General features: G+C 38.7%; 1 protein-coding gene across 1 annotated transcript in view; it reads right to left on the reverse strand.

Moving 5' to 3' along the window:
• LOC121516999 (acid-sensing ion channel 1A-like) overlaps positions 1-23,904 on the reverse strand; it is a 99,662-nt gene extending 75,758 nt beyond the window's left edge. Inside the window, exons 1-2 of the mRNA XM_041798476.1 lie at positions 23,024-23,904; positions 12,939-13,134 (exon numbers count right to left, since the gene is read on the reverse strand). Coding sequence (XP_041654410.1) covers positions 12,939-13,134; positions 23,024-23,385 — 558 coding nt within the window. The 5' untranslated portion in view covers positions 23,386-23,904. The remainder of the gene's footprint in view (positions 1-12,938; positions 13,135-23,023) is intronic.
• Positions 23,905-24,965: the final 1,061 nt, after the last annotated feature.

A 24,965-nucleotide genomic window follows, 5' to 3' on the forward strand; every position in this document is an offset into this window, starting at 1 on the left:
CTGACTTCTTCTCTCCTAAAGCTGTTCAAACACCATTTCAGTGTTTAGATGCTCTCTGCAAAGAGTCAAACTCAAGGCGGAGAGGTACGAAATAATGAGACTAAATAAGAATTTTTTGATCCAGAGAGAGGTGGGGGCGGTGGGGATGATGAGCTTTTCAAACATTAAAAAAAATGACTCCAGAGACGCAGTTAGAGCGCTGGTGTAAAATAGAAAATAATGCAACACAACAGCACAAGATTTCACAATAATTTCAAAAACAAATTATTATTTGGGACTTTTAAAAAGCAAGGTTTGCAAATGCAAGATGACTTACCTGTTTAGATGTATATAATGTGACATTTTAAACAAATACATAGAGATCATTTTTATCCAAATTAAATCTCTTGTTGACTTTCTGAAGAGTCAAGACAAACTCCCCACTGGGTTTGTTGTTTTTAGCTCTGTGTTGTGTGAGTTAGACAGCCCTGCCCACTCAGGAGGTGATCAAAAAGAAAAACTTGGAACACCAGAGGCAAAGTTCAGTCTCCATCTAATCATTATGAGAGAAACAAAAGAGAAAAAAACTAATGGACAGAGGTATCAACAGCAGGCAGGCAGCAGGGTCAAAACTACAGAAAAACTAGCCAAAAATGCATCAACATAAGATGGTTTTGTATAACACAGATCCCTCCTTGCTTTCTATCCATGGTTGAAGTAGTGCTGTTTGATACAGGCTCTGTAGCTAAACTGAGAAGCAAAAGTCGATTGTTGCATGCCTCCTTGGATGCACTGATTTTAGTTCGACATCTCAGATTAAATTTGTCATAAAAATCCAAGCTGTCTAAATTTAAAGTGATCTAAAGAGGACAACAGCTCTCTCTACATTCTCCCTCTTTCTCAGTCCGTTTCAAACAACATCATCCTTACCCCCCATCTAACAACATCATTATTAAAGTTCAACAAAAATGAAGTGAATTCTTCACTGCATCACCATGTATCACAATTGAATCTCATAAAAATTACACATGAATTATTTGCCACATTACTATGGAAAGTAGGAAGAAAGAAATAGTGCAGAAACAATTATTCAAGTCAACATGTGTGTAAATGTATTCAAAGGAAATTTTTAAAAATAGGACAGAAGGCTGGATCATGATTATTAAAGAGTGAAGAAAAGGAACATCATGATGCTTTAACTAACCAGAACACAGGATGAGAAGGAAAAGAGACACCAAACATTTTAAGTAACAAAGTCTACATGTTTAACACAAATGTCTATAGTTATGTTCAAAACTCAAAGGTGCCTTTAATTTTAAGAGGTAAAAAAAATCAGTTTGCATTTATAAAATGAAAAATGGCACTGCAAAATGAAAGTCTTCATTCTTTAAGACAGACAGACAGACAGACAGACAGAGACAGATAATCTTGTTTGTCTGTCCAAGAAGTTACAGAAATCATATTGTATTGTATTGCATCGTATCATGTAGTATTGTAATGCATCCTATGGTGTTGTAATGTATTGTATTGTAATGAGTCCTATCATATATTTTGTTTTGTATCACATTGTATCACATTAATTTTTATTACATTGTATTGTATCATATTTTATCGTAATGTATCATATCCTATCCTATTGTATTGTATTGTAATACATTATATTGCTTAGTATTGAAATCAAAGATTCTATCATATGGTATTGTATTTTAATACATCATAACAAGCTGCATTATATCCTGTTGTACATTGGGGTATTGTATGATATTGTACTTATCCCATTGAATCATATCACATTACACCATACTGTATTATGTTGTATTTCATCAGATTGTATCATATCTTAATTTATTATGTTTTACTGTCGCACATCATATTATATCAAATCATAATCATGATCATAATCATCGTGACTTCTGTATCATATTGTATTGTGTTCTATCACATCGTATCATATTATATCGTATTGTGTCGTATTGTGTTATTATGTATGTATCATATCATATTGTATAGTATCATAGCATGTCCTATTGTATTGTATGGTAGAATATTGTAATGTATCATATAGTATCACAAAGCATCTTATCATAGTGTACTGTATCATGTAATAATGTATCAGACCACACATATATTTTATCATATCACCTTGAATTGTATCATATCACATCACATCATATCACATCATATCATATCATATCATATCATATCATATCATATCATATCACATCACATCATATCACATCAAATCGGGTCAGGGGACTAAAGTATAATCTGTTTTTCTGTCAAAACCAATACACAAAAAAAGGAAAAATGGTGCCCTTTGTCCCTTTTTCGTTTTCAACCAAAAACAAACAAACAAACAAAAAAAAACGGTATCCTATCATATCACAGTGTATTATTTATTACCACATCACATTGTATCGTGCAACATAGTTTCATATCACATTGTATTGCATCATTTTGCATCTTTTGTCTTAAAAGAGGGGATTTACACCCCCTTTCTTAAAAATCAGTTAAGATTTAAAAATTAACAAGCACGTTTCCTACTTTACCAAAACGGAAGAAAAAAGTTTTCTCTAAAGTTTATGCAAAGAATTAAACCAACTTCGTTCTTCAAATATGAATGTAGATCAGTCTTACACTGAGGGACGGCTGGGCTTGTTTTTGTTGGTCAAAAAGACTGTTGCTTTATCGTGACATATACAGGACATCTGCATTAAAGATGCATATAATACCTAAGAGTACACCTATGTGAAAATCCTGCAGTCTAATAGAAAATATTGGCTGTAACTCCCATCTTCAAGAAGGTAATAAATCTAAGAAAACGTCAATACTTGACTGATTAAAACAGCTTCAAGGTGCTTTTATAATTTCTCAATCAATCCAGAGGATGGAGTTTGAGGTGCTGTTGAACTGTACTGCCTTACACACAGTGGTGCTTCTGTTATTAAGCTGATCCCTATTGACATAAACGGGGTTGACAAAATAATAGAATCTGTCAAACTGGTGTATGCGTGCAGAAGTAATGAGTCTACTTCACAAGGAGATCTAAATTAAAAAACACACTCTGATACAAATTGTTTATTTTGTTGTGGTTTAAAGACACTGAAAGTGCTTTTATTTAGTTTTAATCTCAGTAATAAGATCAACTCTGATTCTGATGCTCTGCTGTTATACTGTTTGTTTGGTACACATAAGCACAAAACCAATATTTTATACGGACTGTTAACAAGGTCACCAGCTCAGCAGCCAGCACCTTGTGACAGTTATCACTTAATGATTGTTTCTGTGGTTTTCACACTCTTCTGATGAGCTTTTAATGAGGATGAAATCTGCTGTGAATCACAGCCGAGCTGACAGCTACCAGCAGAGCCCTGCTGCTTACAGCTGCTGATTAACTGGAGAAATGTGACTCAATAAGGGTTATAATGAAGTTAGAATCATTTTATATAAGCTCATATTATCCTGTAGCTCTATACATAACTTTTAAATCTGTTGAAAGAGCTGCAGAAGGGATCGAAGTTTGGTCATACTGCGGCGTTCAAGAGCAGGCCACAAGTGTTGAAAGTATTTTATAAAGAGATAAGGAGTTGTTAAAACGTGGGTGTGAGGTTAGAGGGTGTTGTATGCTGTGAAGCCCTTTAAGAGAAATGTGTGATCATGGACTTTGTTGTTACATTCAGTTGACTTAACAAATGTAACAATAGTTTTATTCATTTACTGTTGTTGAGAGTCATTAAGGGTAATCCTTCATTTTTAATTATGTCGGCAGCAATACTAAAACAGAGTAATTACACGTGTGTTGTAGATGGAAAAATAAGTACATGACAAAAAAAATTATAAACAATGGATGCAGAGGATGATTCAAAGACAATTTAAGACTAAAGTAGTTTCCATCAACCATAAAGGACAATTATGTGTTGTTAGAAAAAGTTTTCACAAAGTGAATGCACCCTGGACTTGGAGCATTAGTAAATCACTTGGATGAGTCCAATAATGACTATGGGACTAATAAAGTAGGGAAGGGACACATGTTGGCAAAGTGCCATTAAGGACTTTTTGAATTAATAGAAAATGTATATGAAGATATCATTAATCAATTAATCAATCAATTAATCATTACTTTGAGTTTTCAGAGAGGTTATATTAAATATCTCTGGATCTAAATGATAGGAGATAAACAATGAAATGTATGAGCCAGTGGGTGCTGTTCAGCAGTATTTGCCGTGCCCCTAAGTTTAATAGTAAAGCACACAATACACAGAACAATACACATTTCTACCCTTGGCCTTTATCTTAGTCCTTCCACTTGGTTATGTGTATTCACGTCAGGTGAAGGGGTATCCCACTTCTCTTTTGAATCAAATGCTAAGGCTTAGGGCCTTATGATGAATTTCCCGTGGGATCGTAGCTAATTCAACACAGAAGTTTCACGTCCCACCGAGCCAGTTGGCTACTGTTTTGATGAGCTTGTTGTCATCGATAAATGCAATGAACATTTTTTTTTACGTAGCAAAAGCTGATCCGCCAGTATTGGAAAGTTCTGCAGAACCATCTTCTCTGATAGCTTTGGTTTTCTGCAGACAGGTGTAAAAAGTTGGCAAGGACCCGAGCAATTGACCATGCCACATTTGACGAGGGCATCTTGTTTGAGTGAACTCTGTGTGTGATGACGCAACAGCAATCAAGTGGCGTCTCGTTTCTTGGGGGACTGTTTTCACCCCTACCCCTTACCACTCTGTTTCAAGATGCAAGGGAAACGGGCAGGACTAAGGGGTAGAAACAGGACGGTGAGGGATAAGGACAATCTTATTTCAGTCAAAAGAAACTTAATACTGGTTTAAGAATAATTTATTTGAAACATTTTAATGAAAGAGAAATATGAAAAGTCTTTGGTGACTTAGACTCCTTTGTGATGACTTCATATACTTGAAGGGGAAGTGAGGCCCTGGGCAGGAACAGGATACCTCTCTAATGAGTCTGGACACTGATGATGTTGATGAGGGACACAGGATCAGATGAGGAGTACAGTTCTGAGAAGCTAGACCATGAGACCAATGAGATGGCTTGGAGGAGGAGATGTAGAATGCAGGATGAGATGAGCAGAAGACCTCTAAGGAGCTTGATGCTGATGGACTGAATGGAGGTTGCTGGGGTGGAGGAGGGCTGCAGACTGAAACGACAGGCTGACTGTGAAAGAGAGGATGACAGATTTAAAACGTGACAGGTGCATGATGATTGGTCAAACCAAGTTGTGGCAGAATCTGATTAGCATAGTGCTTAGGAGAGTGAATTCCCATAATCAGCTGATCACCAGAGCGGGGAGAGAAAGAATGGAAAGTGGATGAAATATGAAGGAGTGGTGAGTAATGAATGAGTAGAGGCAGTCTTCCTATACTTTGAGATGTCTCAGCATTTAAACTGGTTTATAGATTGCACAGGTAAATAGGACCCAGATCAAATTTTAAATGAAAAAACAGGTATTACAAATGCATCTTATATACCAACTGTTTTGTTTTTCACACAATTTTTGAAAAAGAGGAAAAAGGATATCACAGAAGATCACCAGACTGTAATGAAGTAAACATTGATGCCTCTGTTTATGAGCTACAAAAGCAAACAAGATCATCAGCATTAAGACTGTCTAAGACTGTTCAGTTGTTGTAATGTTGGCAAGTGTTGCTGCAGGGTAGCTGTCAAACAAAGTAAGGCATTTTTCAGAAGCAGATTTTTGTCCCTTTTCATCACAAAGATTTACAACCACTGAGAATTATATAAGGAGCTCAGCGTAAGTTCAAGCAGGAAGGCTGTTTCTACTCGTTCATATCTCTCCCTTTTTCATTCTTTCTCTCTTCCCACTCAGGAGGTCAGCTTATTAGAAGCACTCTCTTAAGTACTAAGCTAATCAGATTCTGCCACAACCTTGTTTGACCAATCATCATGCACCTGTCATCTTTCAAATCTTTCATTTTAGTGTGAATGCTGCAAGCCTCCTCCACCCCAGCCACCTCCATTCTTGTTCATCAGCTTCTAGTCCAGATCCTCACAGGTCTTCTGCTCATCTCATCCTGCATACCTCCATCTCCTCCTCCAAGCCACCTCATCTGTGTCCTGGTCCAGCTTCTCAGAACTGTACTCCTCCTCTGATCCTGCGTCCCGCATCAACAGGGCCACCAGTGTCCGGACTCCATAGGGGGGTATCCTGTTCCAGCTGTTTGCCCCACTACCCTTTCAAGTACATGAAGTCATCATGATGGAGTCTAATCACCAAAGACTTTGCACATTTCTCTTTCTTCAAAATTTGTAAGTCTCTCATGACTGAATTGATAAAAGACAGGGGGATGAAATTTTGCTGGAAAAAGTACTTAAACATGCAAAGAAAAAAATCTGCTAAGAGACTAGTCATGGTAATTTGTTCATAGAGGGTGCCAAAATAAACAGGAGCTTTAATGCCTTTAACTGAATACATGAATAAATGTAAATCTAGGATTTAGGCTCTGCTTAGGCTGTATGCAGGATGTAATTTTGTGGGGCTCCACCATAGGAGAAAAAAGGTTTATATTTCCATCCTCTATGAAGATTTCTAATCCTTTCAGAAAAGCCACAGTGTGGCTGTAGAGCGCTACCATCTGTTTTACATTATGTGAGTTTGCCATCCTGCCAGTTAACCATTCAGCCCACTACAAAGTTGGAAGTTGATCCAAAGCTTTCTACCAATTTGCCTAGAGTTATGCCGCTCATCTTTGCTGGTAATTTATGGTCTTTATTTCAGGAGACTTGGCAGTCAAGACAAAGTTTATTTACTTAACATTATATCACTTTTTAATGGCCTAAAAGGCCATTTAAATGTTCTGTCAGCCTGGTCTGCAGTGTTGTGCATTCCAGCAACACAATAAATAAAAGCAAATTTTCAGTGTCAGGTGCTATGCGTTTGGAGATGTCTCAGCATTTTAAACTGGATTATGGATTGCACCGATAAATAGGGCCCAGCCAGCGTTTTAGATGAAAAAAAAGGTAATATAAATGTGTCCTAAACACCAATTCTTTTGGTATTGACAAGATTTTTGCAAAATAGAAAAAAAGATATCACAGAAGATCTTGATAGGACACCTGTAAAGACAGTTATCAGTTGTTGCATGTTTACATTTTCATTATAGCAAACATAGAGTCTTGAAGAATGAACACCGTACAAGCCTTCCAGGGCTGACTGCCAAGAAGCATCCCCATAGCATGATGCTGCCACCACCGTGCTTCACAGTAGGAATGGTGTGTTCGTCATGATGTGCGGTGTTCACCAAACATAGCGTCTTGTCTGATGGCCAAAAAACACCATTTTGTTCTCATCAGACCAAAGAACTTTCTTCCAGATGTCTTTTGGTGAACTCTAGTCTTGATTTAATAAGAGTTTTCTTCAACAGTGCCTTTCTCTTTGCCACTCTCCCATATAGCTTTGAGTGGTGAAGAATTTCGGCAACTGTTATTGTCTGTGGAGTCTCTCCCCATTCAGGTGCTGAATATTGTAACTCCTTCAGAGTAGTCATGGGTGTCTTTGTGGCCTCTCTCACTAGTCTCCTTCTTGTCACTCAGTTGTGAGGACGGCCTGATCTAGCCAGATTTATGTGTGTGCCATATTCCTTACATTTCTTGATGATGGTTTTAAGTGAACTCCGAAGGATGTTCAGTGCCTTGGAATTTTTTTTGTATCCATTCCCTAACTTATACCTTTCAATAACCTTTTCCCTGAATTTCTTGAAGTGTTCTTTTGTCTTCATGGCGTAATGGTAGACAGGAATACTGATTAACCAGTGATTGGACCTTCCAGGCACAGATGTCTTTATATTACAATCACACGAGACACACTCACTGCACTCCAGTGATCCACATTTCACTAATTGTGGACTGCTAGCACCAATTGGCTGAACCTGATTATTATCACAGGACAAAAAGTAGTTTTTATCCCAAGAAAATGAGATAAATAAGGCGAGATCCGCCGTATAAATTTTCCTGTTTTCATGGGAAAACAGAGTAAAAAACAATGCATGGATGCTAGTGCCTTAAGTCCTTCATTTCTATTAATTTTACCACAGTGATCAACAACCAACAGGCAATTTGAGACAGCGCTCTTAATGTAATTACAAGACTCATTAATTGAATTAAAAATTTAGAGGGACACTATTCACAGAAAACAAAACACATCAGAGTGTCTTCTAGCTTCCAGACTTTTAATTATACAGACTATCTGGACTAATCTTGTTACTTCAAACTGCTTGCAGAGAAATAAAAAAGCAGCTTGAAGAAGATTCCCTTTTACTGGGTTAGTAGGAAAAATAGTAAAATTGCCCACAAGCAGAAAATATCACTTCAAAGCTACTTCAGTGCAGCTGCTGCAGAATAAGTATCAGCTTGTAGAGCTCCACTTTTGGTGTTATTGTGTATGAAAGTGTGTATAAATATTCCTATGACAGAAATAAATCTCTAAAGCCAGAACACAACGACTCTTCTGGTTAAATCAGGTGACGCTATAAAGCTCGCACACGTCGTTGATCACTTTATGGATGGAGATTTCTTTTGAGGGTGAAATTAACCATCGTATAAGTAAATCTAAGTGTTCATTCGGGGCTGCAGTGTGGAATGATCAATGTTCAGCTCCAAATTAAAAATCACATCGGATGCCAGTGACCGTTGGCAACAGAGTGGGGGCACAACAGCAGTGACAGCAGGGTTTTATGGCTGAGACGTTACAGCCAAGAGAGCTCCACTTTCTGCTGAACTTGAGCATCAGTCAGTCAGTCGCACATATATAATGTTAGTGGGCTGTTCAAACATATTTCTCTGACCAGCTGCACTGATTTTCTCCACATTTTCTCCCCACAAGGGTTTAAATTCAAAAAGCCTTCCCGTGCAGTTTTGCTCCCTCCTTTTTATTTTGAACTTCAAAATAAAAAAACAGATAAGATAGATGTAAACAGATACTAGGCTTAAGCCGTGGAGATTCGGCTACATAAACAAGGAGATGAATGTTTGATACAGAGTTTTGACAAGGAACGTCAGCTCTGATTTCAAATCTGTCTACTTTCAGATTGATGCAAACCAACCCTGACGTTATCATCAGAGAACAAGAAACGAGAGATCAATCATCAGCATATAAATGTCTGCTTTTACATGTGGGAACAAAAGGCCTACATGTGTTCAAAACAATATACTTTCATTATGCTTGACTGGCATTGTCAAGAACAGAAACATGCACAAAGAAACAGCAGGAATCCTGAGGTCAGAAGCAGACATGCCTGTTCCTTTAGTTCACTCAAAGGTTTACTCTGTCTTTGCTGTGGGGGTGTTCATCACTCTTTAACTCTATAAATAGATAATCATATGATTTATACAGTTTGTGTAAGCAAGTGATGCATGATTTTGTTTGTTGTAGAAATACTAACACTCTGTTGCACTGGAAACTAAATTTAAAGTGATTTGTTGCTAATACAGACTTAGAGGTAATGGAATAGGGTAATATCACTAAACAGGCAGAATTCTCCTCTGAGCATTGACATTTTCAGTAAACATTAAAACTCCTCTTTGGATTTTAAGCTGGTTGGGAAACAGACTGAAAACAATACTGACATGTCTTTATGATCCACTAATCTGATGAGCTCATCAATAACAGGACTGACTATTTCTATACTGTAACTCTTTAATGTCTGTAATAGCTGCAGCAGAGTAGGCATCATAAAGAAAACACTTACAAGGAGTTGAATTTTAGTTTCTTAGAAGGAGGCAAACAAGTCAGAAAATACAACCTTGTTACACTTTATGGACAAAAGTATTTGGTCACACATGTTTATTTTTGAATTCAGGTGTTCCAATCAGACCTGTTGCCACAGGGTCATTCTGAAGAGAGCACCATGATGGATGCCACCTTTTGCAATAAGATGGTTTGTAAAATTTCATCCCTGCTGGATAATTCACAGTCAACTGTGATGATATCATTGCAAAGTGGAAGCGTTTAGGAGCAACAGGAACCCAGCCACAAAGCAGAAGACCACGTAAAAATCACATAGCGGGATTTATGTTTGCTAAGGTGCATGGTGCATGAAAGTCGTCAACGCTGACGCTAACATAGCTACGTTACATTACTTACGTTACTACATAATGTAGCTTTGTTAGCTTTAGTAATGTGAAGCAATGTGAACATAGTTAAAGCTAACATAGCTACATACATAATGTGCCTATGTGGCTTACATAGCTGCTTTGTGAGCTTAGCTTTAGCTACATTAGCTATGTAGCTCTGTTATCTGTAGCTTAGTTGGCTTTAGCAATATGAGCAAACATAGCTTATGCTAACATGTCTAAGCAGATAACGTAGATACATAGCTTACGTAGCTGCTTTGTGAGCTTAGCTTTAGCCATATTACCTATGTAGCTCCGTTATCTATGTAGCTTATGCAGGTAATGGAGCTATTTACACTATGCCCGTAAGCAGACTGTTTGCTGGGCTTTATTAAAAAAAAACAACATTTTGTAGTTAGTTTTAGCAGGTCAGGTTTTTAACTTTTAGTATCCTCATCCTTGGGCTTACCCTTAACGGAAGTTTGATCTGATTCTATGAAGGTTTTAGTGTGTATACGGCGTCTCAGACTATCTACCTGTGAGAGTTCCCGTCAGGAATGAATGGTCTGCAGCCAGACTGTCTTGACTGCCACTGGGGGGTAGGTGTCACACATCATTAACAGCATCACACTTTCCACATGAGATTCCTTCATGTGTTTAAGAAACCAAAATTAGACTTTAAGAACCAGCTGAGAGATACTTTGCACTTCTTTGTCCACAGGGGTCGCCAAAGTCAACTTAAATCAAAGTTCCTAACAGGAGCTTCAAGTCTAGCTCTGCTGATTCCATAGTGGAAGAGCTCCAAACTTCCACTGGCATCAATGAAAACCCAAAATGGGCAGCAGGAGCTTCATGAAAAGGGTTTCAGTGTCTGAGCAGCTGCATGCAAGCCTCATAACAGTGAGTCAAATGCCAAGTGTTGGATGGAGTGTGTAAAGCACACCGACACTGGACTGTGAAGAGTGGAAACGTGTTCTGTGGGGTGACGAATCATGCTTTTCTGATTGGCAGTCAGACGGATTTGCTTTATGCTGGGGGAAAGTTATCTTTCTGACTGCACTGTGACAACTGTGTAGTTACGTGGAGGACAGATAATGGTGTCTGGCTGTTTTCCAGGGTCGGGGCTAGGCCCCACATCTCCAGTGAAAGCTGATCTTAATGCTTCAGCACACCAAGGCATTTTGGACGATGCTGTGCTTCCAACCTTGTGGCAGCAGTTTAGGGAAGGCCCTTCTTTATTCAAACATGACTGTAACCTAGTGCACAAAGCAAGGACTATAAAGACATGGTTTGATGAGTTTGGTGTGGAAATCTTCACTGGCCTGAACAGAGCCTGGGCCTCAACCCCACTGAGCACCTTTGGGATGAACTGGAAGGGAGATTGCGAGTCAGACCTTCTGGTCTAACATCAGTACCTGACTTCATAAATGTTCTACAGAATAAATGAACACATTTGCCACAGAAACAATCTTGTGGAAAGCCCTCCAAGAAGAGTGGAGGCTGTTTTAGATGCAAAAGGGGGTCAACTTCCTATTAAGGTACATGTATTTCAATACAGTGTCATTGGTGTAATGGACAGGCATCTGAATATCACAATCCAGCTCCACCAGACTTGATAACATTTTTTTTCTTAAATCTTTATACAATTTTAAGAATATATTGAGTAATATGTAGCACCGATGAATAATATTTAGTTCAGGATGTATTCATACCTTAAGCATGAGTTCCTCCCTTCTTTCTGTAGACCCAAAAGTTGCTGCTTGAGCTCAGCTCACAGCAGCAGGTACTCACTGACTCACACATTAATAACAGGTGGCACTGTGTAGCCAAAGTTACAAAAAAAACTAAAGAGCATCAAGTTTTGCTTTTAAATATGTAAATATAAAAAATTACAGCCTACATCTTTATGCAACTGCTAAAGATATTTTCATCCCTACTTTGGCTGCTTAAGCCCTCTTCTTTGCCAGCTAAAGTTAGTTATGTCTTGAGTTATGAGAGTGAGTTCAGAGCCAAGCGAATCCCAAGGGCAGTCTGAGAGTCACAAGGGAATTTTATCATTTTATTAGACAAAAAAAGTGACAAATCATTAAATTTTATGTGATAATTTCATGTCAGGATCAGGGACAATTAAAAAAAAGATTAAAAAGGCGCCAGCTAAATAGGTTTGAATGTAGTGGGTTTGTTATTTTTGGTGAGACAAACAACTATGATGGGCTATCTTCCTTAACAAAAATGTGATTGATTGGTGGAAAAAGAGCAAGAAGATGAACTTCATGTTAAGCCTTGTATTCCAAACATTATTGATCTGACAATTGAAAGCTACAAACTACTGTAATCAGGATATGAGTCATGTGAGGCATGTGAGGCTGAGATCTGCAGCCAGACCCCTCTTGCACAGCTGGCTGTGGCTTTCACCTTATCACAACTAACACAAGCACTGACCCAAAACTGTGGAGTTTTCAGCAAATAAAATCAAACAAGCCCAGTTTGTGACACTGTGACATTTGAGTTTTTTAAGCACTTCAGTGCTATGACCATCACGTACAACTGCAACATCTTGCACAACTTGCTCTCAAATGTGAGTCAACGGCTGTGTAAAGTGCTACTGAAAGCTAGCTCCTGAAGTGAGTCATAAAATTATGTTATCTGTGAAAAATTACCTGCACAAGCTTTGCAGCTTGGTCATATTACCTTAACCAGAGAGAAACCAGTTCCACTGAATAAGAGTAACAACAAATGTCATCTTTTATTTTCACAGATAATAATACGGAGTTATTACCTGATGCTTTATTCCTGTCTTCACATTACTTTCCCAGTATCAAATAACACCATCAAACTTAAATCAGTGTCAGACTCACCACTTTGAAGTCCTCCGGTCTGCACTCTGTGCCGTGGAAGTGGCAGGACAGCAGCATGTCGTTGATGTCATGACCAGTTCGGTCGTAGAATTCCCTCATGTTAAAAGGTCTCGGCTTGAAATTATGAAAGTCAGCTTTGACCTTCAGGCTCTCCAGAACGCTCTCCTCCACAAGATGCATGTCCCTGATCTCATACCTAGGAAAGAAAAACAGGCAAAAATGATAGGAGAAATATTTCACACATTCACAAATGCAAATGTCATGTCCCAGAGTGAAGAATTTCCTCAAGCGTCTTCACAGCAAATAATAACTGCCTGATGTTAAAGAAGACTTAGAGCAGTCAGTAAACATCCTCTGCACTCTTCAGGAAGGTTTACGAGTCTTTCTCAGTAAACTTTTGCTCCACTCAAGCACGCTAAAAATAACAGGGTCCTGAATGAATCAAAAGAGGCTGAAAAAGGACCATTAAAATGCACAAGATGGTTTTACTTGGGCATTTTCTGGCCATGAACTGATAGCACTACCAGAGTGTAGCGGTTTATAGTACAGTACATAATAAAGATCAGACTAGACGTACAGAAGTGAGCTATAAAATCAGTCTGCCATTTACTGTTGATGCAGCAGCTTCAGCTTCAAAGTGCTTCAACTCACGGCTCCTTTGTGGATTCAAACTTTGAGAAAGATGTTTGTGTTTTGCATTTCTGGATAGTTTTTGTCAAAAAAATTCTGAAACTGACCTCAAGTGTTATTAAAGTTACTGTGAGGAACTTTAAGCTTCTCATGAAAGGTAATGAGATTAATAGTGATGCCTTTGTATGACTTTAAAAGAAAAAAGTGCCTTCAGGGACAAGAATGACTATTTTTACAATATCATTTTTAATGAGTAAACTCCCACAAGAGGGGTCTGGCTGTGGGTTGTTCATTTCTGACAGTCAATCACACAGACAGTTCATCTTAGATGCCATGTATCTCAGAAAGAAAATTCACTGGCCTACCATTAATTGGCTGGTATAACATATTTACAGTTATTTTCTTTTAAATATTCAACTTTTTTCATAAACAAAGTCTGGCAGTTATGTTCAGGGAATAACCAAATTGCAAATATTACAGACAAGGAAATATTTCATAAATAAATTAGAGAAAAAGGGTCAGAGGTCTAATACAGGATAAAAACATGTAGAGACCCGTTATAGAAGAATTTACGTGAATGGTGGCTTGTTTCAGCTTCGTTAGCTTAGCTTCAGCAAAAGCTAACATACATATGCTAGCAACTTAATGTAATTTACATTACAACATAAGCCAATGTAGCTAAGTTAGCTTTAGCAACATGAGCTTTGGCAAACATAGCTATATATAATATAGCTACATAGATAACATACCTAAATAGCTGCTTTGTGAGCTTAGCTTTAGCTACATTAGCTACATGGCTCTGTTATCTGTGGCTTAGTTAGCTTTAGCAATGTGAGCTCTAGCAAATGTAGCTAAAGCTAACATAGCTATGCAGATAAAGTAGATATGTAGCTGCTTTGTGAGCTTAGCTTTAGCTACGTTAGCTTAGTAAGCTATGGAGCTCCATTATCTACGTAGCTTATGCAGCTAACAGAGCTACTTAAGCTTCACCTGTAAGCAGACAGTTTACAGATGTTTTGTAATGTAGCTTCACAGGTCAGGTTTTTAATTTTTAACTTTTGAAATCCTAACCATTGCCCTTACCATAAATGGAATTAATCCAATGTTATTACAAAATTTTTAGTGTGTATTTCCATTCTCAGATGAATGGTCCTTGAGAGTGGCCATCAAAAATGAAAGGTCTGCAGCCAGACTGTCTTGACTTGAGGCTAGGTGTCACACAACATCAACAACATCACATTTTCCACAAGAGAGATTCCTTTAACCAGGAGAAACTTTTAGAACCAGCTAAAAGATATGTTGCACGTCTTTGTCCACAGGGGGCACCAAAGTCAACTTAAATCAAAAGTTCCTTACAGGAGCTTTAAAACAAAGCTAATATATGAGGCCCACTTCACACAGATTCATAGGGCAACAAAGTAGTTATACAGCATTGCAGGAAACTGCTGCCACTGTGAACTGAACCGTCACAGCTCAAATCAGGCCTGCCCCCTGTCACAGTGGTGTGAACCGATAGACTTTTAGAAAGTTGCTGAGTGATGTGGTGGAAGAAAAACTACTATTATTTAATCTTTAGTCTGAACTGGGCTTTTTGTGGCAAGAAACACGTCCTTTCTCAATGGTAAACGTTTCATTGACAGTAATGGTTTTGTGTTTCTGAGTATTTTAGAGTGATGTATGCTGCAGGCTGTTGACTGTGGTTGTGTTTTGCTTTTGACCCTTTAAATGTGAGTGTAACGTTTGTTTGTTTTTAAAAATTTGGTCCCAAGGCAACAAGAAGCGAAATGTTCTTCTAGTCTGTACTTTAGATCAAGTGCTTACTGTTGTACAGACAGTTTAGAATTGAGTTCACATCATTGTGAGTGATTTAAATGGATGATGATAGTGGTGGTGTACAGCATCAGTGTCATAAATTGAAGCACATATGCTGTCATATTTAATATATGCACAGATAATGTTAAATCAGAGCTTTGCTTAGAATTCAGAGATAAGTGTTCACTGCTCCATACTGCTCATCTTTTGTGTAAATGTTTCCAAATTCCAAAATGGAAAACTCAGGTGGAATATAATGATGCACAGTGGCAGTAATAGAGTCTGTTGAGGCCCTTGGTAAAAATTCACAGAGGGCACCTCCAACCAGCAATCACCATTATTATGTTACAGACAATCTGATATGAACAAAAATTTGAAAATGAAAATTTTTCCCAAAAGCTCAAAACAGATTTTTAAATATGAAGAATGTTAAAAGCCTTTATTTTCCTGATTACTTTCATTGAGAAACCAAGGCTTTCTCTGGAATGATAAATGCAATGCAAAGAGAGGTCGCTGACATTTGAGTCAAGTAGGCTAATTCTATTTTGTTATTTTCTGTTATTTTTAATGCTCCCGAATACAACTAGAACTTAACTGCAGACTATACAGCAGCCAAATGCCAACACTTCCACCGTCTGTGTGAAGTGATGTCATGATAGTGAGGTAACAAAAGGTCTGTAATGAGGCTACAGTCCACAATGCACTGGTCTCTGTTTCAAATCCTGATTCAGGCACTGTTTGCTGCATGTCTTACCCCACTCTCTCTGCATATTTCCTGTATCCCCTCAGCTGTCCTTTCGTATAAAAGCAAAAAGGCCCAAAAATAATCTTTAGAACAAAACAGCAGAGCAAAGAGAGTAAGTGCTGTTAGATGGGGGTCCCTTAGAGAGGATTCCTACTGTCACTGCAAACTCTCAGCCACTGCTGTGGTTTATTGTTGGTCAACCCTCAGGGAACGTTATACTGGCCTGGGTCCCCAAGAAGTTGCCTGTCTTAAAAGTTGACAAGCAGCACCTCTGATGGTGCATTTATAAACATACAAAGATGGACAGTTTAAGCAGTTTTGTTTGCCTCTAATAAGTTTCAATCCCAAGCGGCAGTACATACGTTATTTATGATATCTCAAGGACCATCGGACAGATTTCTGTGGAGTAAAATGTGATTGGAAGCTTACCTTTTTGTTGATCTATGGAGAACTTATGGTTGTTAATATTTCTTTCAGAACATTTTGATCAGATGCAAAGCATGGCATTTATTCAGAGCTTTGATACTATAAATCTGCATTGCTAAATCCATACTAATTTGACTATTTAATATGTTTTTCATGATGAAAAACTAAGTAGTGTTGCTATCAGTCCTCCCTTTTGACATCAAATGCAAAAGACAACAACTTCCTGTCAGCCTGCCAGCCAATCCTCCAATTTCTTCTTCTGTTGTTTTCTTGGTGGTAGTGACCAATCAGGGCCATCCAAAGATCCACAAGAGACAACATAGTTGCCTGCCAGTTTGGAAAGGTAAGAAAAATAGTCCTCTATGGCCCAAACACTAAATAGAGGACATATGCACTCCTAAAATGGGATTAATGTGCAGTATTATTATTATTGCCCCCCTACACCCTTAAACTACATTGTACGTAAACACCTATGAATGAAAAATCTGTGCAGGGGTAGGACTCCTGACACTGCAGCTGTGAGATGAGCTGTTCGTCTTATGAAGGTGGCAGGCAAAGTGCTTGGGACCCTCTCTGCCAAACTAGCCTATGCTCAAATACCTGACCTGACTTGACCTGAACACCACATGGGTGCAAATGTGAATTGGTTTTATGGAGATAAATGATAGTGATAGTTTCCGTTGTGTGTTTGTTCGCAGGTTTTTATTTTTTCTCCTGATAGGCAAGGCCTGGGGGAACTAAATGCAGAGGTGAAAATGCTCCTTCATTGTTGGACTGGGTGTGATTTGTATGAAGTTCTATGAGACTCATTTTCTGTTCCTTTACTTGGTCTTTCTGCTCATATAACTTTTGATACATTCATCTGACATCCTTACAGCACATGGATTCTGATAGTCCAGGTTGTCTTGAAAAAATAGATGTCTTCAACTTCGTTTTGGTAAAAAAGGTTTGAGATTCTATGGCAGTTTTGCATAAAAAATACAGGCGGACCAAAAACAGAAATAACTTGCTTCGTTCCAAAGGTTAACAAAATATTGTATTGGTTTGATTTTCCAGTAGATTCTAAATTACAGTGTTATTAGCTGGATGAAAGGAGTGTCTGATCATGTTTCATCTTATAACAATCACTAACAGTAATGTCTCAGTGATTTTCTTTAATGGTCAAGCCTCTTACATCTCAGCCTCAAATATCACCACATTATTGATAGCTTTGTATTTTCTGCATATCCGTAGTATTTCATTTTGTCCGCAGCTGAAGTTCTTTTGTTTGTGTCTGTGCCACGTTGAGAAATAAAAGCATGTGCGTAACTGAGCAGGGAGCCAGACAACCCACATCACAACCAGCATTATCCAGGGCACTGGGAAATTTCCTTTTCATTTAATGGAGCTCACAGAAATCTGACCATGCTGCCTTGTGTTAAAAGAGAGCAGAATAGCTGTAAATGCACCCACTCTCTCCCCTCGCTGTGATCTCCCACTGTGCTATTATTAAAAATGTCACCATTTTAATGGACTTACCAAAGAGCAGATTGGATTTAGTTTTTTTCTCTCTGCCTTAAATTAAATGTCTTTTAAAGAATTTTCACATGAATGCTGGCACAGTTATCTGACTAGGGTCTTTTATTGATCTTTTGTGTAACATAAAATTGATGTGTTCATGAATAAGAATGAGATTAATTGTACTTAAACAAGAGCTGGTAGAGTGTGATGTATATTATACAGCTTTCTACACAACTGCAAACGTCTTGTAAAATGTGGAATTGGTGCAGTAATCATCTTGTTTCACATTTTTCATGAGTTTAAAGGGATATTTAACACTCTGTGTGAAATCTTCCAAGCGCCTAATCGATAATAAGCGTCAGTCAGGATTAAAAATAAGCCCATTGATTTTTTTGTGACATTAGATTTGGACGTCAGCCTCATTGTAGCTGAATGTTTTTGTTTGATTGAAAGAGGCCTAATTGAGCAGAGGCATTCACTCCCCGCTGTTTGTCTAGTGGACAAACCTGCCAAGAAGGCACTTAGGAGATAAAACCCCATAAGACAGAGCTGACAGGATCAGCCAGGGCTGACACTTCAGCATGTGTGCAGCTAAAATATCATGCCACAAGACATTTCCCAGACCAGTGACTCCTAACATGGGAAGTGGGCGAAGAGGCGTCTTAAATGGATTTCATGCCCTGAGCACTTTGCTTTCTGGCCGGGGGTATAACAGCTAAGTGTGCCGTTGCATCGCCTCTCTCCACCTTGCCAAGGGAGGCAGGATAATGAGCACTAAACCTACTTGAGAGTGTGAGAGTTGAGATGAGTACATGAAGAAGGAAACTTAGATGGAGATTTAGGACTCATTATGCTTTGAGCTCCGGTCTTTCTTGTGAACTGCCGCCTGGAAAAGCGAGATTAGGAGATGTGTTTCAGCAAAAATAAAAATCCAGATGGCAAGTCTTGATTGAGAGCCACACTAATGTCACAGAAAAGGCTCTAATTTTGGTGATCAATCTGGGGTCCTCATTAAAGATTTAGCACAGAAGTGGCAGTACTCCACATAAAAGAAAAGCCACCAGAGGACTTTCGCTGCCCCGTCCTTGATCTCTTCAACTGACAGGCCATCAGAGGTTCACATCATTTCTCTCAGAGTTTCCAACATTTTTTGATCAGTGAGATAAAAGACAACACTCTCGTCTCCTAAAATACTATACGACTTAATGCTGTGAATAGATTTTTCTTGGCTTACTGTTTCATTAGCTGTTGACATTTGGAGCGACAGGCTACTGCACCACAGGGAGTGCAACATGTATCAGAAAGCTTTTGAGGCCACTGTTAGTCACAGTCTCGCTCCTTCTCCTCTGTTTCTCGAACAAGCCTCTGAAAGATCGTAATCACAAGAAACGTGCAACTCCTTCATCACTGTCATTTTCAACTATCAAGAGATTTAAAAATCCCTGACAGCACAGAAACAAAGTGGATTAAGAGAGCTGGATTGGAGTGTTTTTTGCAGATAAGGATCTAAATGTATAAATGACAAAAATACCCACGGCATATGCAAGTACACTAGTAATCAAAGGAAGCAGACTCTCCACATCTTTTTCCTCCTGTGCATACACAGCACTCGACGTTGCCAGCTCCAGCATCCAGAGCTCTCAGCTGCACCGACGAGACGGCTGGCGCTCTCTGATTATAATGCCTCAGTTAATTCGAGCCCCGCTCTCCAAGCCACTGAATGACTCAACAAGGTAGAAACTATTAGAGCTCCTTGGATGAGTGAGACACAGTTGCCAGTGTTGGATGAATGCCTCTCAGGTCATCAGGCGGCAGCTTCTGGCTGTAACCAGAATTAGATCCGAGTCTGGGGGGGGTGCTTTCAGTCACTGTGGTCCTGCTTTTTGGTACAAGCTGCCTGCTGATTTGAGATCCATCACAACTAAATTCATACTCAGCAGCAAAAATGTTCCCATGCTCATGATTTATTACTCTTACTATAACTTTAGGTGTTTATGTGTGTCAGAATATTCCTATGGTAGCTTTTGAACCTTGCAGGTTTACTCATAATTAGTTTACTCAACATGTCCTCATGTCTCATTCTTCATCTGCCTGACTGCACTGTGCCAGCTATGAAGTTTGGTAGAGGACAGGGATGCACTGTATTGGATTTTTGCCGATATATATAGTTGATATCGATACTGATATTTAGATTTGGTTTTCAGACAAGACATTTCAGTCCTTTCGGACACACTTTAAAGTTTGAGGATGACCAAGGAAACAAACTTTAGTCCTTAAAAACACTTTAAAGTTTAAAGAATGAGGATAAATAATGGGAAAGACCTAAACTGACATAGGTCTGTTGGTTCAGCATAAAACTCCACTAATTTATCAGTATAAATGGACAAAATTTACAGTTGATATATGCTGGAATACACAGGCAAAATATCCAATGTAACTACTGTCAGAAATTTCGATACCTGCTGATACCGATACCAGACCAATAATATCATACATCCCTAGTGAAGGAGGGATGATGGTGTAGGGCTTATCTTCAATAGAGAAAAATATTAATGCTCCGCATACTAACACTTTTTGGACAATGCTTTGCACCCAACTTTGTGGTAACATTTTGGGGAAGGCCCTTTTCTATTCCAGCACGACTGTGCTCCAGAGCACCAGGCAAGAACATGGTATGATGAGTCTGGTGTGGACCTTGACCGGCCCACTCAGAGCTCTGACCTCAACTCCATTAAGAACTTTTGGGATGAACTGGACTAAAGATCCCAAGTCAGGCTTTCTCGTCCAACATCAGTGCCTGACCTTATCAATACTCTACAGAGTGAATGGGCCCAAATTCCCACAAAAACACTCCAAAATCTTGTGGAAAGCCTTCCAAGAAGAGTGGAGGCTGTTATAGCTGCAACTCCATATTAAAGTACATGTATTTGAATACAATGACATTACAGTCCCTGTTTGTGTAATGGTCAAACAGCTGAATACTTTTGTCCATATGATGTATGGCAATAAACCCAGTATATATCGAAATATTATCATTATGGGATTTTAATGATTAGTTATCTGCTTTGCATGCCTTACAGTGTTTTACTGCTCCAAAGTTCCCCAGCCTTACCTTTTTAGACACAGTTTCATCAACTGGTGTTGCCAAATCAAAGCAGATTCTGTTTTCTTTCTCATTTCTGGGCTCTGTTTAACAATCCAACCCTGAAAGTCTCCCCCAGGATTTAGGCTCACAGTTTGCTTTGTCTGAGTCAGGCACAGCTGCCCAAGAAAACTCCCCGCAGTGTTGCCGTGGTGCTGAAATCTACTCACAGTCCAAAATCTCAACACTATCAACTGTAGCCAAGTGTTTAAAAGTCCTTTAAATAATCCAGAAGATATAATAAGTGAATTTGTAAAACATGATTCTAATTAAATATCAAAAATTCAATTATCAAATTACAAGAATTGAGGGAAAGAAGATGAGAATTGAATAAACATATAAGAAGGCACAATAAATACAAATATATGAAGGATGTTCATGGGGAAACACTTGCTGGTATGAGAGCCACAGGTGCCTCAGTGAACACTTGGGCTGCAATTCTTCAAACATTAGGGCACCAAGGGGGATGACTGCCCCCCTTTGCCCCCCACCTACAAAGTCCACCAGTGAGCCAGGTATGATAGCTGGAATCTTAATCTGTCACTTGAAAGTTAAGTATAGTCCTGTAGACTTCTATGGAAGCCCATTTCTGCCACTTAAAAAGGAAAATGGGGAGTTAGGCAATTTAAAAAAAAGTCTCCTAAATCATAATTATGATAAAAAGTAAAAATTATGAGATTAAAAGTTGTAATCATGAGATAAAAAGTAGAAATTATGAGAAAAAGTCAATATTTTGAGTTAAAAAGTCAAAATTATGAGATATAAAGTTGTAATTATGACATAAAAATTCAAAATTATGAGATAAAAAGTTGAAATTATGACTTTTTATCTCATACTGTCTACTATTTATCTCATTATATTGACTTCTTATCTGATAATTTCAACTTTTTATCTCATAATAATTACTTTTATCACACAATATTAATCTCATAATAATGACTTTTCATCTCATAATTTTTATCTAATAGTCTTGACTTTTCGCCTCATAACTGTTACTTTTTATTTCATAGTTATTATCTCTTGTTGTGTCTTTTTATCTCATAATTTGGACTTTTTATCCTGGAATTCACTTTTTATCTAATAATTTGGACTTTTTATCTCATAATTTTAACTTTTTTCCTCATAAATATGACATTTTATCTCATAATTTCAAATATTAATCTCATAATTATAACCTTTTTTTCTCAGTATTTCAGCTATTTATTTCATATGTATGACTTTCTTTCTCATAATTATGACTATTTATCTTATAATTATGACTTTCTAGCTCATAATTTTGACTTTTTATCTCATAGTTTTTATTTTATAATTTTGACTTTTCGTCTCATAATTTTTATCTTGTAATTTCAACTTTTTATCCCATAATTATGACTTATCCCATAATTTCGATTATTAATCTCATAATTATGACCTTTTTTCTCCGTGTTTCAACTATTTATCTCATAATTATGACTTTCTATGTCATAATTTCCACTTCTTGTCTCATAATTATGACTTTTTATCTCATAATCATGACTTAGGATTTTTTTTTTTTAAGCATTGCCTTACTTTCTCATTTTTTCTTTATTTGGCAGAAATGGGCTTCCATAAACTTTAGCCTAGCTTAGCTAGTGCAACAGAGGCGTGAACTGCTTAAAAACACACACACATTTAAAATGAGAAGCTTTTATGATGTTTTCCCAAGATGAAATTTTGTTTGTTTTGTGTCAGAATAGTGTGTTATTTAATACAGGGTACAGAGAGTAAGTAAAAGACAAATAAAAGTTACAAAAATAGAAAAAAACAGGCTTGGTTCTAACTTTGTTTACTCTCTAAATGAGTTGTGGTTACCTCTGGTTGAGCAGGGCCAGCAGCTCTCCTGCGTGGTACAGGTCGTTCCGCGTCAACCGGCTGAAGCGGAAGGCGTTCAGGTTGCAGAAAGTGACCGCGGGAAACGTCATGACCGGGGTCGTAACCTCATCCAGTTTGGTGACGTGCGGGTACTCAAGGTAAAAGTGGATCCGGTCCACGCACACGAACACCAAGAAGGTCAGGGAGCCCAGGAAAAACACGACCCAGAGGCAGCGCTTGACACAGAAGCGCTCGTACGTAAAAATGTGAGAGATTCCGTGCAGAGTCGAGCTGTGCGCGAAAACTTCTATGGGTGGAGGCTGATTCGTGTCCATTTCTTCTGGCTCTACTTTGAGATCCATTGTAGCTGTGCAACAAGATCACTCTGAGTAGAAAACAGCTCAAGATCACTCCCTGTTAAGTGAATACTCGCTGATATTCATTCACCTGTAGCGTAAGCTGTCAATATCCATCCGAACAGGTGCAAACGTGGAGATAAGCGCGCGCGAACTTGCTGCGATCTGCTCGCCATTCCTCATGCAAACTGATCGAGAGACATTCCCAGCATCCGCCGCGCTTTCAAAAAGTCAGACGAGCAGGGATAGTGTGCAGGAGCGATGCATTTCTCATCAGCTGGCATGCGAGAGCAAGGGCGACTCATCTGCGTGCATTACAAAGATGTCTAAATAAAGGTCCATCAGCTCTGCACAGCAGGGATGTTTCGCAGGTTACTCAGTAAGTTGCAAGAAAGCTAAGAAAAAAGGGCTGTCAAAGTGTCTCATCAGCCTGAGAATTCGGTGGTCGATAAGTCCAGAGAAGCACGCTTCAGTTCTGCACGCCAGCCAGAGGAAACCGAGAGAGCAAGAGGAGGAAGAAATCCCTCTGACACTTGCGCTCATTTATGAAGAGTTCCTCTCGACGCATGTCCTTTTCAATCCGCAGATTTTTGGGTCAAGTCGGGAGATTTCCCCCCCCCCCCTCAAGAATCTGTGTTTGGGAGTCTGGCGGTGAGTTATTCTGGTCGGTGGTTGAGTCGTGAGCTTTCCTCTGGTGGACGAGAGAGGAGAGGAGAGCAGACTGCCGCTCTGCTGCCCACCTGAGAGTTACTTTAGTTTAACATCTTCAGACCGCAGCCCGAGCAGAAACAGAGAGAGAGAGAGTCCTGTAGGGACTTCTAGAGTAGCATGTGATAGGAGGATTTAAAATATTCTGTTTGTGAACATCCTTTTGCATCGTTTCATGACAGGGACAAAGGCAAACAGGATAAGAGAAGCCAATCCAAGATGAAGCCAAAGAAAGTCATAACAACACATTTTGACAATGAAAGCAAATAATAAAGCCACATTTGGATGAAACTCTTTCAGGAAATTGCCACAGCAGTTTAGTCTAACACTGTCATGAAGATGCGTTTGCACAAGAGAAAGATTTAGAGCAGAAAAACGCAGGGAGCAGAGGATATAGTCCAGCATTTAAGCCTCCAGCACTGGTGGGCTCAGTGTCCTTCCAGTGGACAAGGAATGATGAAGTGCCCCATGTAGTGCTCTTCCAGTGGATAAAACTGAAAGTGCTGTCAAGGTTACCCAACCAATGGATAAAACTTAATGAGACGCTCTTGGGGGTCCACACCAATTGATAAAGTACCCTTTTGGGGGCCCAAGCATGGAAAAAATGGATAAAAAAAACTTGATAAAGTTGCTTTAAGGCTGCCCTACAGGGGGACAAATTTGATTAAGAATAAAAAAACAGTTCCCTCTTGGCTGCCCTTCAGGTGGACAAAATGATAAAGTGTCCTCCACTATGTTCCTCCAGTGGGCAAAATAAATAAATGCCTTCTAGTATAACTCTCCATTGTACAAAACTTAGTAAGTGACCTCTAGGTTGCCCCACTAATTGACAAAACTAGATAAAGTGCCCTTTGGGGGCCTAACCATGGAAATACTAG

This window comes from Cheilinus undulatus, linkage group 11 (assembly GCF_018320785.1).
Source record: "Cheilinus undulatus linkage group 11, ASM1832078v1, whole genome shotgun sequence".
NCBI classification, from domain to species: domain Eukaryota; kingdom Metazoa; phylum Chordata; class Actinopteri; order Labriformes; family Labridae; genus Cheilinus; species Cheilinus undulatus.